This window comes from Dreissena polymorpha, chromosome 4 (assembly GCF_020536995.1).
Source record: "Dreissena polymorpha isolate Duluth1 chromosome 4, UMN_Dpol_1.0, whole genome shotgun sequence".
NCBI classification, from domain to species: Eukaryota; Metazoa; Mollusca; class Bivalvia; order Myida; family Dreissenidae; genus Dreissena; species Dreissena polymorpha.
In genome coordinates, this window is record NC_068358.1 from 12,803,345 (window position 1) to 12,821,005 (window position 17,661).

Sequence of the window (17,661 nt, forward strand, 5' to 3'; positions counted from 1 at the left end):
AAAACTTGTTTACAAAAAATGTATACATAACTATTGATGTCAGTGTTACTTGTCATTTCTATTTTTGGGGATGTATTGCTTACACATTTGAATATGGAAGTTTGCTGATGATGTGTTAAGCTCTCTATGATGGTGTGTTTAGCTGTCCTATTGATTTTAATCTTGGGAAGTTTTAAGCTTTTTGAAATTCTTATTAATTTCTGCATTCTTTTCCTTTGTTTTACGGGGCCAACAGTTGCATGTATGATCATGTGATTTTCTTGTTTTCATAACAGGCATGTCTGTAAGGGATACAAACAGTTTTCTGGTTCCATTACGGTGACAGATTCTTATAGTTGTGTGTGCCAATCCATAACATATTTTGCACCAGGCATTTCAGAATGATATTGCTCTTTGTTTATTAAAAAAAATAATACGACTTTGCCTTTTTTTTTCTTACTCTCTTATACAGATCTATTTTATTAAATTAAATCTTAATTTTACTTTCTACAAATATGTGTTGACATAAAATTGAGACAAAGTTTGATAACCAGCCACATTGCATGAGGCATTTTGCAGTTAATTTTAATACAAAAATGTAAACATTAGCCATTTCAACCCTCTTATTTTTTCACTCAATCCTAACCAATCATCTTTAGATATGTTTGTTCCCATTAAATGGAAGTATAGTCTGATAATGAGCAAAATAAATATGACATCCCATGGTGTCCTTTTTTTTATGAAAGACATATATTTTTTGCCAATCAGCTTTGTTCAGAAATAGCATCAGTAATTGTATTCAGATATAAAGCATTTATTACACAAATGGATGTGAACTTGATCATGGGTTTTGTTTGGTACAGGTTGTTTTTTCCTGCTTAGAGAATGACCAAGGACGGCTATTTCACAATTTCGACATGGGCATTTCACAAATCTAGCAAGGCAACAATACTTAACAAATACGGCCATTTTATACTGTGAAAACCGGATTTTGGGGGCTTTAAAAACTGTCAAAAATGGCCATTTCACAATTCAAAATTACAATTTGATTTAATATTTTACATAAGCCAGACAACAAGATATTGACAAGGGTTAGGCTTTTCTATGGATTAAGATAGATTTTACCAGTCAGAATATTGTTGATCTAACTGTAAGTGGTTATTTGTTGAAAGAAAGTGACAATGAAAATGTGATCTAAAAGACAATTTAATATGATGCAAGGATAAACATGCTTTTACTATAAAAATTCTTAACCAACTGAATTTCACAATGTTCACTACTTGTTTCTTCACAATTTTCAGAAGTTTGTGACTCATTTTTTCATAATTTCGAATAGTTTGCGACTCATTTTTTTCACAAAAAGAGGGGGCCAAAGGCTGCTTCAAAAAATCAGGAAAAAAAGCCCTGTATCTCTTTTTTGAATTTTTCAAAATTATGAGGGTTCTTTTCTTTCTCCTGAGATCTAGTAAAGATTATGAAGTACTTTATATTTATTGATGCCTTGTTCCATGTACCATGACCTCCCTTGGGATTGCATATAAAATGGGTGACATTAAGGTCAAGGTCATTGTTACTGAAATAGAAAAATAGGCTGCATGGACTTCATAACTTGGGAATTAATTGAATTAATATAGAAAATTTGTTTGGCTTTATAACTTGAGAATGAATTGAGTCAATATATGAAAAATATATAGGGTTGGCTAAATAACTTGAGAATAAATTGAATTAATATAGTAAATAGGTTTGGTTTATACCTTGAGAAGGAATTTAATAAATATAGAAAATAGATTTACATTATACTTGAGAATAAATTGAATTAAAATAAAATAAAAAAGGTTTGTTTTTTTTAACTTAAGAATGAGTTATAATGAACAATTTGTAGAAAACACCAAACATTGTATTGTATTAAAACTTTGTGATTGCATTTGGGTAGCATGGGATCAAGGTCAGGGTCATTTATACTTAATATAGAAAACAATATCTGGTCAAAAATCAATAACAAATTGAGATGTTGTTAAGAAAGTTCATACATTTTAACATTGATTTCTTCCATTAAGACCAGACTTGGGATTGCATGTGAATGCAGGCAATGTCAAGGTCACTGTTATGTAATACAAACTATGGTTCTTCATAATAAGTAAAGACACAAATTAACCAAGGCTGCTTGCTAGAAAATATGGGCACATAGGGATAAGGGTTAAAATTGATATAATAAGTATGGAAAATATGCTATGTGTCATGCATGTATAATCAACTTCTGCCTGTGATGATGAACATGTATGCACATTTGTCACGCTTTTTATTGATTGTTGCATAACGAATATTTTGATTCCAGATCGCTAATACAGTAATTGTAACATTGTTATTATCTTAAAGGTCCTGCTCTCACTACTGCATTTATTATGGTTGTATAAAATCTAGAAATTGAAGAAAAATTGGAGAAAATAATTGGTCTAAACTTTGTGTTTCTGTTTTCTAAGTAAGTAACTTCCTGAACATTTAAGTTTCTAACTAGATATATCAACATTAGAGAGCTTGACCTTTAATTACATGTTGTTATTGTTTTAATTTTGATAGTCACTTATTGTTCAAAGTTTTGTTAAATAATGTTAACATAGTATTAGTATTATTGTTTGTTCATCATATTGCTATTTAATGCATCTTACACACCGGGAGTGGTAAATCATAACTCAATTAAAGGCCTTAATTGTTCTTCAATTAAATTGAAGATTAAGGTTAACACAATAACTGACGTCTTAGCCTAATCGGTAATGTAAGTCAAAATATTTATGAATTTCTTTGTGTGTAAACAAGCTTGGGGAATTCTGAATACACCTAAATTCTGGTATAACCCTGGAGTCCACTTGATCCTTGTTTTTATGGCAAAACTGGGCAAACTGCATGTGCATAAAGTGTTGTCACAGATGAGCCTGTGTAGACTGCACAGGCTTATCAGGGACATCACTTTCCACTTTTATGGATTTTTTGTTTAAAAGAAGTCTCCTCTAAATGAAAATCCAGTGTATGCAGCAAGTATTATCACTGATAAGCCTGTGTGGTCTGCACAGGCTGATCTGGGACAACACACTTTGCTCTTGCAGTCTAGTTCCCAAAACAAGGATTATTTTAGAACAACCTATTAATATATAAAATTACGTTAAATAGAGCAGTTGCATGGACGGAGATTCTCAACAGGAATCAATGTGGTAATCACAAGTCAGGTTACTGAAACAGTGTCCCCAGGTTATTCTTGTTCTCAGAATTTCTTTATTGATGTTTATTTGTCCTTACATATTAAAATATTCAAATTGATGTGACTTTCTCCGTGGAGAAGCTTGTCATAAATAAATTGCATCTTATATACTTCTGAAACTTAATACTGCTGCAGCTTTCTTGTTTGACAATTCTTGTTGAAATCAAGTGGATGACACTGCCCCCTTTTATAGCCACATTAGTGTTCTTTTTGTAAGAAAGTATGTCAAATGTGTTGTAAGATGTATCAGTTAAGTTCATTATTAGTGTTACATAGTAGACTAGAACTAATTATGTTTTTATTCATTGGCATGATTGTGTTAGTAAAACAGTTAATACTATTTAAAACTTAAAACATAAAATTAAATGTTTTGTCTATTCTTTTTTTATACATACATATCTTAAACAAGTATTAACTGAGCTAGAAATTGAAACTGATATTGTGCTAGTTAAAAGTTCACACAAATTTTCATTGTAAAAACAAAACAGTATAAGGGATCTATTTCCATGCCTCCATAAGGTGTTTATAACACTTATACTGACGAATTATAAGGTAAATACATGGTTTTTCTATGAAGACCTTTAACTGGTTTAATCTTGAACAAAGTCAAGAAATCAGGGCCTTGTGCTTTCGCTGGATCCAATAAAACTATGATTTTTTTATTCTGTGAGCTACTTTCGAAATAATTTCTAATATAAAAAAGGTGATAATTAACAGTTTAACTGGAATTATTGAATAGAATTATATAAATGTTTGCAACATCTTTAATTGATAAGAGAGCATAATTTATATGAACAGTCTCGCACATTAGATCATTATTGTAATACTTTAGACATTAATATATTGCACATTTTGATTTGATTGTGTTGTTTAAAAATCTGCATGCATTTAAAAGTAACCATAAATAGCAATGTACCTTAATAATTAAAAGCCTCTTAACGGTATTGTATTCTAAGCAATCTTGTTGCATTGCATTATATATATATGTGCCATGCCATGCCAAAAATGGGTCTAAGACCATGTGCACTCTGCAGTCTAGTCATGAGCTACCCTGTCCAGGAATAGAAGAACGAAATCTTGCTTGACTTTATAGAGCATGGAGTAGCACCTGACTAGAATGTGCATATGGCATAAGACCCATTTTTGCATGATGCAGCCCATATAGTATATAACAGTCTTTTGAGGATTTTGTTGTAATGTTGACATGTACTATTGCAAACTTATATAAAAACAACTTCAGATATAAGTCTTATGATGTTCCATTTACTTATTGTTTTCACTGATCTATTCAGGAAACAGTCAGACCAGAATTTGAAAATGCTGTCATGAGAAAGCGAGAAAACCCCATAAATAAGGTGTGTATAAAATTACATGTATATAATGCATCATTTCAACTACTGCCTGATTCTGTTCAAATTTGATTCAGCTTCAAAAGAAGAGCTAAAGAGTAAACTATTTTAGGTATATGGCTAAACTATAATTTAAAAAAAGCCAGACTTCCTGAAAAGGGACAGGATGATTTCTCTCAATGTGGTAAATTTTCGTACAGTAAAGTTTTGTAAATTGTTTGTGACTTGATTGTGCTGTTTTACCTTAGTTACTTTTATTGAGTCATCCATTCAGCACCAATGGCTTGAGTATGTTTTTTAACACATTTTTTTTATTTTAATTTCAAGTAAAAAAGTATACTGTATGTTTCTCTATAAAATTGTCTGTTGCCAATAAAAGCACATTGTGCATTCTGTATTTACCAGAACGTTTACAAATAAAATGGGGACAAGAAAGTGTGTCATATATTCTGTAAGGGATTGTGCAAATAAATGTGAATGGGGGGATATACATATTTTTAAATGGTGGGTCATTTAAATGGAAGGGGAACCAAAATGCCATTTGGCCTTAGCTAAATCCCTACTATATCTATGCAGCTCAGATGAGGAGGTATTTGGTGCAATCAGTTTTGAGTTCTTCAAAAAAAACTGCGTATGCATATGTCTTGATATCAAATACAAATCAACATGATTGTATGGCTTGTGTTCCAGAAATTAGAGCCTTATGTGCCGAACTGGAGCAAGTGTTTCCGCTACTCAACAACCATTGTTGTGTTGCTGTTCTTTGTAAGTATACGTATCTGAGTGTTCTATGACACAATATCAGCAAACAACTCAGGCATACGAAACAAGTTTTGTGGTTCAACTAATCCCACGGCCCATTATTATTTTGGCTCATCTTAAGCTTTTTTAAGTATTCCATATTTAGTTTTTTGATAATTTTTTTCAAAATGCATAAAAAACAAGAGATGTGTTTGTCAGAAACACAATGCCCCCTAATGCGCCGCTTTGAAATAAATTTTCTATATATCATTTGGCAGGTTTAGAAATTATCTCCCTTTTAGTTTAAGCTTATTACTTCCCTTGGATTTTATTCTTTGACTTTTGACCTTGAAGGATGACTTTGACCTTTCACCACTCAAAATGTGCAGCTTCATGAGATACACATGCATGCCAAATATCGAGTTGCTATCTTCAATAAGGCAAAAGTTATTGCCAATGTTAAAGTTTTCTGACGGACTGACTGACGGACTGATGGCAGTTCAAATGCTATATGCCACCCTACCGGGGGCATAAAAATTGCAATCATATTGTCTGTATTTGATTGTATTCTCTAAATAAGCTTTCAATGAAGTTAAATTTACTTAACAAAGAAATCTGTATTCTGATTAAATTTGAAAGTGTTCTGTATTCTGGTTAAATTGGAAAGTGTTGTTGACACAACAAATCAATACCCTTTTTCTTTATATGAGATTTAGCTATTTGAATTTTGAACTGTAATATATCTTCAGTTAATTATATATGAAAACAATATTACTGCATTTAATGTTGCTCTTTTGGAGCCAGTAAAAATCCTCAGCATATTAACAAACAAGACTTTGGCAATTTGCTTGTAAATTACTGTGTTCAAAGTCATATTAATTGTAAATTATGCTAAGTTATGTATGTTTTATGTATCCCTTAATACAGGGCTCAGTAATTGTATTCATAGCAATGAAAATTAGAACAAAACCATCAAATAACAAATTTGTCATGAAAACTTAAAAAAATTATGAAAACAAATGTAAAAATTAAGTTTAACAAAAGGCTATTTTTCTTTCACTTACTGTTTTTAAATAAACAGTGTCAATGCATTTCGGCTTTTCACTTAAGATTTATTGTTTTGCAATTGTGTCAGTCTGATTCAGCCTGTCAAACATACCCAGTTAACAAAGACAGTGTTTCTGTCAGGTAATAATATTAAACAAACTTGGATAATCTTATGTATTAGTCTTGTTCTGGAAAAACTGGGCTTTTTGCATGTGCGAAATTTAGTGTCTTCCCAGATTAGCATGTGTCGTCCAGTACATTGGATTTACGTTTTATGCACTTAATGCACATGCATTAACCCTTTCAGTGCGGGAACCAAATTTTGAAGGCCTTTGCAAACAGTTTGGATCCAGATGAGACGCCACAGAACGTGGCGTCTCATCAGGATCCAAACTGTTTGCTATTCTGATAATATTCTTTGAAAAAAATCGAAGAAAATGATAATTTTAGAAATTCAGCAGACAACATTTTAGCAGACAACAAATTTCCCAGCATGCAAAGGGTTAAGCTTAGTTTACCCAGGAGAAGGCTAATGTGAATAGTCAATATTCAAGACTGTTTGATAGGTTTTGTTCTTTGCAGTTTGCCCTGGTCATTATCGCTATACTTGGCGTTATCATCTACCGGATTGTGATAGCGGCAGTCTTGTCAGCAATTGACCAGGACATGGTGAAAGGACGTGCTGGACTCATAGCCTCCGTGACTTCAGCCTGCATTAATCTTATCATCATCGTGTTCTTAAACTTTGTAGGTTACTATTTTGTTTTATGTAAGGTCTAAGCCCTTTACCACTCAGATACACACTTGTTTAGTCTTTTAGAAAATAAATTTAAATTTAAGACCTTTTTTACTAGACTCAAGTTTTAAAGGCTTTATTTCCATCTGTTACATACTGATAAAAAGCAAACAGTATAAAACCTGAATAGACTTTTAGTTACTCACATGCTGTTCTGGTTTTATGCTGGTATATTGCCATATAGCCATTTTCACTTTGCTTCTGGGCAAGAAAGGGCTAATGGGTATTTTAATTACAATTTTCAGGCTGTCAGGTGGTCATAGTTTGTTATTTGGACAATAATAGACAAAAAATGTTTAATTGCTTGAAACTTTAGGTTTTGATTTCGTAGTAAAAATAAGTCTTGCTTATTTGTAATTATCATTATTGCAAATTAACAAAACGGTGAATATTATGGATACATTAATTCTTACATCTATGGTATATTTTAAGTGCCCTGTGTTCTTTTTATATTTTAAATACCTTAGTTCTGAATTCTTTAGCTCTGATGTACTGATTTAAAAGAAAACACTTTTAACCCAAGAATTTCTATAAAAGGAGGGGGATGCTGTATTTGTTTTTTGCAACTTAACTTATTGAGAAGCATCTAAGTGTCATTAAATAATCCTGAAAATGACATTTAAAAAGGTCACTGTTCATTGCATTAACCAGTACTAAGGATTTTAGTCACCTAATGTGATAATGGGTCTTATGCTATACGGGGCCAGCTTCGCTACAGACCTGCCTAAGCATCCCCAGTCAGCAGCAACCCTTTCCACTACTGAGACCATGAAACCTTGTGTGACTTTATATTGGGAAGGGTAGCTCCTCACCTAACTTTCCAATTGCATACAGCATCGGAGGGAGAGGTACCCAGTGGGCATCAAACGTTTTACGAACGTTGCTGCAATGTAATATTTAGGTCGCAACGTCGGCAACTATCACCGAACTTTGCCACAACGTTGCATACAAAACATTACCCGGACGTTTCATCATAACTTTGAAAGGACGTTTCAGAAACGTTGCATTCTGATCTCTACATTTGTAACCACTTCCGAAAGTTTCTGCAAAGTTGCACGTGAAATGTCGGTCAAATGTTTGAGAAGTATGTTGCAACAATGTTGCTTCTAGGTAATTGTGCGCTCTTCCCAGTGGGCACCCAAACGTTGTTGCAAGGTTGTATTTAGGTTGCATTCAAAAGTTGCAGTTTGGTTGTCAGAATGGTGTATATGAAAGGTTTCCCGACCTTATTTTCAAATGTGCTGCAACGTTGTATTTAGGTTGCATTCCAGCATTGCAGTTTGGTTGTCACAATGGTGTATATGAAAGTTTTCCCGACGTTTTTTCCAAACGTTGCTGCAACGTTGTATTTAGGTCGTATTCAAACGTAGTATTTTTTAATTCTTTTTTTTAAATAATATGAAAATAAAAACTATTTACTGCCAACCGCCCTTTCGAGTATTATCGGCAGATATGCACACTGTCGAGTCCGTTTTCTAGAAAGAACAAGTACTTGGTGTCTATAGAGGGGGAAATGAAACGCTCGTACTTTATAATAATACAGTTCATGCATAGCATCAATGAAAATATGATTTCTTGTAAATTTTAGAAATTCAATGATTTAAATTTTACAAATCAGTTGCTTAAACTTAAAGATGCTAAAGATGAACTTAAAATATCTCAAAATCGCAGGATAAAATATATTGTTTAAGTTGTGTTATGCATTAAAATGGTAGAATCTAGTTTAAAAGTTTCAACCAAAAATAAATAGTCAACATTTTTGTCTAAAACTCTCAACAGTCGCCGTGGTGTAGTGGATGAGGTGTCCGCCTAGCAATCGGGAGTTAATCAGGTTCGATTCCCGCATGGGGCGCGTTATTTTCTGCGTTTTAATGCGACCAAAATACAACGTTGCAGCAACGTTTAGAAAATATGTTGCAGCAACGTTTGTAAAAAACGTTACAGCAACATTTGGAAAAAACGTCGGGAAAACTTTTGTATACACCATTGGTACAACCAAACTGCAACGTTTGACTGAAATCTAAATACAACGTTGCAGCAATGTTTGGGTGCCCACTGGGTAGGTATTCCTCTTTCTGTGGGACATTCTAGATAGAAACTGTGTCACAAATAATTTAAGGATTTATTAGTCATGTGCACACTTTTTTATTTCAGGTTTATCAAAAAATTGCCGAGGGTCTCACTGAACTAGGTATGTCTAATGTTTGCATTGTAACTCAGTGACTGGGGCTTATGTCTAGAAGGCTCTTAAGAGTAATCTTAACATATGTTGCACTTAAGTGAAATATTCAGATCACATTTTGTATGTGAAATCCATTGATTTCTGTTTGCAAAATAATAAAATACTGAACAATTGCAGATCATTATTAACCGACTTATATCACTGGAAAGTATTCAATGATTATGCAGAGTGTTCATATGTTTAAAGCATAATGACCTATGTAAGCTCAAAGAATCCTTTGCGTGTTTTTGTTTATTGTACGATCTCACAATTAAATGTTTGTCAATAAGTCTGGTCGTTTAAAAGCATGCTTTATTGAAACCAATTTTACCAGTCTTGCTTATTGTAATGTTATGCTTTTGTTATTTTGTAAGTGATTATTAATATATTTTGTTTATCCATCTGAATAATTGCTGAACAAAGTCAATTTTTTTATGCTTCTAACTAGGGAGGTTCATATAGTTGCTACTTCAGATTTAGATGGCATCAAGTCTGCATTGGTCTGAAATGATGATCCCTGATAATTGGTGCAATCCTACTCGATGATATTCTGCCCTTTTAATCAGAATTATGTGAAACTTGATATGCAGCATCTCTAAAGAATAAAAATGTACATGTTGTTATAATGTTTCCCTACTGTTAGTTTTCCGTGAGTTACTGAATGCCCATTTAATTATAATTGTTTTCAGCACAAGATCTCAAACACAAATGATTGATGAAACCTTATATGCAGCATCCCTACAGGTGTGAGATGTGCTCATTGTCAACAATCGTGCTGGGCTAATGATTTTTCATTGAGTGATTGCCTTTTCATCCTTTTGTTTTATGTCAATGTCATTTGTTCCTGCCTGTTGATCTTTCAAAGATTATTGGCTAATTGCTTTCAATTAACCAAAACATTTACAAAGCACATCATTGGCTAGAAGCAGTCACATTCTTATGTTCATCGTTGTTTAGCAGTGGGGATTTAAAGGTTTCTAATAAAACCCAAACTACATGTACATAAACAATCAATTTTGATATTTTCTTAACTTTTAGAACAACACCGCACTGAGACCGAGTGGGAGGATGCCTTCACCTTCAAAATGTATCTCTTCCAATTTGTCAACTACTACTCTTCCATCGTGTATATTGCTTTCTTCAAGGGCAAGTAAGGAATAATTTTTGTCGTGTGTTTTGTTTATGTCTTTTTAATAAATATTGTTATTTTGAGCAATTTATGTGAAGTAATTTGTGCTGGTATCTTTTTAAGTAATAATGTCAATTTAATTTATCAATTGCAAAAATGTAAACATTACAGCACTATCCTTATGTAGAACGTCTTCCCAATTTCATCTGCATATAACTGCACGGACCTTATGATAAAACTCTTAAAAAATATATTAGCCCCCCGATAAATGTGTTTATATGTATTCATTAGAGCCAATGCTTAGAATAATAGATGTTGGTGTGTATAAATGTTTTTTTACAAAGTTAACATGTAGGAAGACTGGGTCTATGAGAACTGTTAATTGAGCTAAACTGTTTTGATATTTTTTATGGACTGTTTTCTTACAACATGGCTCATAATATGTATCGTGTTTCAGGTTTGTTGGCAGACCAGGCAATTATAACCGTAACTTCTTTGGTTACAGACAGGAGGAGGTTTGATATTTATAGTATTTACTTGTAAGATTGTAGCCTTGCTCTTGTAAAACAGGCTTAACCCTTTCAGTGCGGGAACCGAATTTTGAAGGCCTTTGCAAACAGTTTGGATCCAGATGAGATGCCACAGAACGTAGCGTCTCATCTGGATCCAAACTGTTTGCTATTCTGATATTATTCTTTGAAAAAAATATCGAAGAAAATGCTAATTTTAGAAATTAAGCGGGCGACATTTTAGCAGACGACAAATTTCCCAGCATGCAAAGGGTTAATACATATGCATGAAGTGTCATTCCAGATTAGCCTGTGCAATTTTCTCAGGATAATCAGTGCCAATTCTTCCCACCTAAACTGGATTTTCCCTAAGAAAAGTGCCATTCCTCATTAGCCTGTTTAGACTTCACAGGCCAATATTTCATGACTCTTAACGCGCATGCATTCAGCCTGGTTTTGAGAGTGAGGGTCATAGATTATTGTCAAAATAAGGATGCGTATCACACGTTTACCTTACCTCAATAGACTATAAATATGTTTTTATCTGTTGTGTTAAGATATATCATCACATGCTACAATTTGCTTTCTAATTTATATAACCATAACAAATATGTTAATGTTAAACTTGTATAATGTAGTTTTAAGTGTATTTTTTGTGGCTTTTTGTTTACTGACCCATCATGTTACGTTATTTTACTTAAATGACCTTACAAAATCAAATGACGTTATGCTATTCTAAGAGCTTTACAGCTGTATCATGGTGTTTAAGTCAATACTTATTTTCTTTGCTAATTAAAAGCATGTATAAAAAAATCTGGCTTATTCATTCCATGATTTATAAAACTCGTTAAAGAAATTGTTTTAATAAGCACACCAAATTCTTACCTATTCTCTTTCCCCACAGTGTGACCCGGCTGGCTGTCTCATAGAGCTCTGTATTCAGCTGGGTATCATCATGGTGGGCAAACAGGCCTTTGCAAACTTCAAAGAAGTAGTTCTGCCGTAAGTGATCTTTTCATTAAGTATTAGGCATTGCTCTGAGATATCGGGGGTTAACCCTTTCAGTGCGGGAACCGAATTTTAAAGGCCTTTGCAAACAGTTTGGATCCAGATGAGACGCCACAGAACGTGGCGTCTCATCAGAATCCAAACTGTTTGCTATTCTGATAGTATTCTTTGAAAAAAATCGAAAAAAATGCTAATTTTAGAAATTCAGCAGACGACAAATTTCTCAGCATGCAAAGGGTTAATGCATGTGCATAGAGTGTCGTCTCAGAGTAGCCTGTGCTCACACTTTCCCCGTAAACTTGATTTTCATTTTGAATGCTTTTTCATTTAATTAAAATAACCCATAAAAGTTGTCTGTTGGTCAGTCTTTTTGTTTTTTTGGTCAATCTGTCCCCACAAAATGTAATAAATGTGTGAAGCATACTTCTTCCACTTATCTTGAGCGATTAAGTTAAAACTTGAAATATTTTATTGTGAAGTGAAGACATGCAAGACACTTCAACAGCCCAATTATAATTTATTAGTTATGTGATTTTGAAAATAGCTGTGAAAGTGATGCAGGTGTATAAGTCACATGTTTGTGTTAAAGTTGTAATATGTGTTTAATTTAAATCATAGGACATCTATCTTTGGAAAAACATATTGCATTGGATGATCAGGGAGGATTTATCGCTTCATCCGTGAAGTTTTAAAGAGACTTTCTTAATCAAAAGAATTAAAAGCCATTCAGCAGGTTACATTCTGCATTTGCTTGTAGATAGAAGATACTTAATTCACACATCATACAAAATACGAAATAGCATACTATCCTGCTTCTTCTTGTGTAGACTGCATTTCTAGATGCATATCTTCTTACTGACATTGTACAGTGTTATACAGGGTCAGTGAATTTATATTTGGTAAGAGCATTGAAGAGTCAGTAAGATGCTGTGTAAGAAATACATGTGTATATATATATATATGCTTTGTTTGCTTGATATTACATCTTATATTGAGAAATATATGTATATTTGCTTTGTTTGCTTTTGTCCATATTTATTGCTGAATGTATTTATAAAATTTCATTATTGTATTCGCTCGACTATTATATATGAAATATATATATAGTGGAGCTATCCTACTCACCCTGGCGTCGGTGTTCCCGTGAGCGTTGGAATATTAAAGTTTGTGTACCACCCCAAATATTTCCTCTGTCCCTTGACATATTGCTTTTATATTTTGCATACTTCTTTACCAACATGACCCCAGCCTATAAACAAGAGCAGACAACTGTATCAAGCATTTGGTAACAATTATGGCCCTTTTTATGTCTCCCACTATAGTAGTGGGGGACATATTGATTTTGCCCTGTCTGTTGGTTGGTTGGTCTGTCTGTTGGTCTGTTTGCGCCAACTTTAACATTTGCAATAACTTTTGCAATATTGAAGATAGCAACTTGATATTTGGCATGCATGTGTATCTCATGGAGCTGCACATTTTGAGTGGTGAAAGGTCAAGGTCATTCTTCAAGGTCAGAGGTCAAATATATGTGGCCCAAATCGCTTATTTTATGAATACTTTTGCAATATTGAAGTTAGCAACTTGATATTTGGCATGCATGTGTATCTCATGGAGCTGCACATTTTGAGTGGTGAAAGGTCAAGGTCATCCTTCAAGGTCAAATATATGGGTCAAAATTGCTCATGTAATGTCACTTCTGCAATATTGAAGCTAGCAATTTTATATTTGAAATGCATGTGTATCTCATGGAGCTGCACATTTTGAGTGGTGAAGGGTCAAGGTCAAGGCGATCCTTCAAGGTCAAACGTCATATAGGGGGACATTGTGTTTCACAAGCGCATCTTGTTTCACTTAGATATTCTGTGTTAAAGTTTGTGTACCACCTCAAATATTTTCTATGTCCGTTTACATCTTTTATATTTTGCAAACTTCTTTACCAACATGACCCCAACCTATAAACAAGAGCAGACAACTGTATCAAGCATATTGCAAGAATTATGGCCCTTTTTTCACTTAGAATATGCATATTAATGATAAATCTACGTTAAAGTTTGCGTACCACCTCAAACATTTTCTATGTCCCTTGACATATTGCTTTCATATTTTGCATACTTCTTAACCAACATGACCCCAATGTATAAACAGGAGCAGACAACTGTAACAACCATTTTGTAAGAATTATGACCCTTTCTCCACTAATAATATGCATATTATTGATAAATCTATGTTAAAGTTTGCGTACCACCTCAAATATTTTCTATTTTGCATACTTCTTAACCAACATGACCACAATCTATAGACAATAGCAAACAACTGTATCAAGCATTTTGTAAGAATTATGTTCCCTTTTTATACTTCGAAAATTGAAAATTTGGTTAAGTTTTGTGTTAAGGTTCACTTTATTCCTAAAGTATCAAAGCTATTGCTTTCATGCTTGCAACATTCACTAACTATCATAAGAGGACTGTACAGGGCACTTTGGTTGGCATTTTAACGGAACAATGGCCCTTTTTTATCTTAGTAACTTTGAATATTTTGTTCAATTGTGTGTTTAGATCCACTTTGCTTCTTGAGTATCAAGAGTATTGCTTTCAAACTTCAAATACTTTCTTACTATCATGAGGGTACTGTACCTGACAAGTTAAATTTGACCTTGACCTTTGAATGACCTTGACTCTCAAGGTCAAATCAATAAATTTTAATAAAATTACCTTAACTTCTTTATTTATGTTCAGATTTGATTCATACTTTGACATAACAACACTTACCTGACATACCACAATGGACTCCACCCAAACCATCTCCCATGCTCCACCCCAGAATCCTCCCCCCCCCCCCCCCCAAAAAAATTTTTTTTTTTGTTTTCCTTTATTTTTATTTTTGAACGATCATCTAATAAATGACCACCCCCACCACATTATACCCCCCTGTCCACCCCAACCCCCCCCCCCCCACCCAAAAAGTTTTTTTTCTTTGACACATGTAAAAAAAATCCACAAATATTTCTTTAATTAATTTTTGAAGGATAGTCCAACCATCCTACCAAAGCTATTGCTATCAAACTTGAAATAAAATCTTATTAGTTTGTTTTATGTCTTTACAAATGTTCAAGAGATTTTGGAAACTATACCTGAACTCAGAATCGTCTATAAAGTACAACTTCTTTAAATAATAAGCGATCAATATGTTTCAATTATGGTCCTCTTCCACTTAGAATATCACTATTTTACCTTGACCTTATTAAATATGAACAATATCCCCATGATTGCTTACATTATAGTGGTAAGCACTCGAGTAGTCCAGCGCGCTGTCCTCTGACAGCTCTTGTTTTAAACACTATTCAGTCAATATTGCAAAATGACACATGTACATCTACTCAAGTAAAATGTTTGAGATCAGACTGCAAGAGTGTTTAACTATGTTTGTATTATCATATTGTTGGGTTTTCTCTTTTAAATAGTGAAATTGCTATATTATATATAAAAAAATCATTAATATGAAATTGGTGTTAAGCTTTTGAAAGATTCCAAACAGACAGACATCCCTGCACAGAATATTGGCAGAGATTGAAGGACATTTCAATATGTCAGAACTTGCATCCAGTCATACTAGAAATCAACTCATACTTTTATATCCTAACATTGAACTTGACCTGAATATCATCTGACAGTAGGAAACCACTGACCAAGTTTGGTAAAGATGCAATGAAAAGTTTGTGAGTTATCTGGAAACCATTTACTGACAGGCAGACAGACCAACAGACAAGCCCACTCCTAGTATTAAATTCCCCACACATTTTTGGGGGTATAACACTTAATATAACTCAGTATCTGTCAAAACATTTATTACTAGTATTGAAAGCCTTTAAGGTGACAACAGACCCTTCGTTAATTTGTAAAGCAAAAACCAAGGTGGCTAGCAATTGTTGCATGGGCGCAGCCATTTTGTCAAATAATAACTTTTTTAACCGTACATGTATTAGAAATCGCCGGAAAGCACAATATACGAAATGAGAGGGGAAAGGTATGCGAAATGAACGCAAATGAATGATTTTTTGGGGGGTGGGGACTTCAATAAAAATTAAGGGGAGGGTCGGCGCCCATTCGGGAGACACAGTCGGGGGACCAAAAACGGACCTATTTTATTTTTGGCCTAAGTGATGTCATCTTGTTTATTTACATGACTTTATTTGATGTTCGCTTTGAAATATTAGCTTTTACAATTAATTCGAAATGTTACTTGCAAAGTTTGGAAAAATATTTACGCTGTAGCATGTAATCCTCCTTAACAAAATACAAATGGGTATGAGAAAAGATAATTGCTGATTTCAGACAGTACATGCATATTAAGCCATGTTTTCCCATGACACCCCATTCTTTAGTAAGGCTGCAACAAAATCCAATCTTGGTCAGATTTGCCACATATAAGATTCATAAAGTAAAATGAAAATTATTTAATTGTATTGTTCTGGCATTGTCCATTTTGACCCACTTTCAATTTTGTTTACAGTAAAAAACTTGTTTTTATGTCCCTCAGTCAATACTAGGGGACATAAAATCTTGTTTGTATGGTTTTTTGTCCTCCAGTGTATACTGTGCGACATATTGAATATGTTTATTGGTTTGTTGGTTTGTTTATTGGTTTGTTGGTTTGCCTGAAACTTAAACATTTGCCATTACTTTTGCAATATTGAAGATAGCAATTTTATATTTGACATGCATGTGTATCTCATGGAGCTGCACATTTTGAGTGTTGAAAGGTCAAAGGTCAAATGTATGGGTCAAATCGCTCATTTAATACACTGGCCATAACTTTTGCAATATTGAAGATAGCAACTTGATATTTGGCCTGCATGTGTATCTCATGGAGCTGCACATTTTGAATGGTCTATTGCAAGGTCATCCTTCAAGGTCAAAGGTCAAATATATGAGGGGGGAATATAGTGTTTCAGAAATACATCTTGTTTTCTTTTAATTACACTTCAGCCTTCGTTTGTCGCGTTATAGACTGCTTGTTATTTGGAAAACAAAATGGAAGCAGCTTATAAGCTGAATGCATTGGCAGAAATTAAAAACAAACATGTTCTCATGCTTTGTCCTTGCCTCAATTATATAAAAAATGGAAAAAAAAAGTATAGCGCTTGCTTGCTCCAAAGTTTTGTGTTCAAAGTCCATGGAACAACTGATAAATTGGTATGCAAACAGGTAGACCGTAATTGCATTTTTGCATAGCAGAGACAACCTTAAAAGGAAAAATAACATGCAAGTAGAAATTGTCTTCCCTGATTAGCCTGTGCATTAGCCTGTGCAGACTGCACAGGCTTATCGGGGAAGACACTTTACACACATGCATTAGAATTATGACCTCCTATATTCTGCCTGCTGTAGGAAGGTGATGGTGTGGTGCAAGTCCCGCAAGGTTCTAGATGACAAGGACAACAAGGTCTACACACACTGGGAGCAGGACTACAACCTGGCTGACCAGCCCAAACTGGGCCTGTTTGATGAGTACCTTGAGATGGGTGAGTATTGAGTCTTGTTTAAAATATGAGCTAATCAGGGATAACACTTTCTGCCTAGACTGGATTTTTATTTCAAAGAGACTACCTTTAAATGAAATATTCCATAAA

The 17,661-nt window shown here is 33.8% G+C and overlaps 1 protein-coding gene across 10 annotated transcripts in view; it reads left to right on the forward strand.

Moving 5' to 3' along the window:
- Nucleotides 1-17,661, forward strand: part of LOC127877418 (anoctamin-4-like) — an 89,451-nt gene that overhangs the window by 63,552 nt on the left and 8,238 nt on the right. For 8 of the 10 annotated variants that reach the window (XM_052423278.1, XM_052423277.1, XM_052423282.1 and 5 more), the window contains 9 exons: nt 2,315-2,326; nt 4,525-4,587; nt 5,272-5,346; nt 6,952-7,116; nt 9,320-9,356; nt 10,425-10,536; nt 10,973-11,030; nt 11,929-12,026; nt 17,420-17,553. In XM_052423278.1, the coding sequence (XP_052279238.1) occupies nt 2,315-2,326; nt 4,525-4,587; nt 5,272-5,346; nt 6,952-7,116; nt 9,320-9,356; nt 10,425-10,536; nt 10,973-11,030; nt 11,929-12,026; nt 17,420-17,553 (754 nt within the window). The remainder of the gene's footprint in view (nt 1-2,314; nt 2,327-4,524; nt 4,588-5,271; nt 5,347-6,951; nt 7,117-9,319; nt 9,357-10,424; nt 10,537-10,972; nt 11,031-11,928; nt 12,027-17,419; nt 17,554-17,661) is intronic. The other 2 variants (XM_052423279.1, XM_052423281.1) reach the window with 1 other exon arrangement.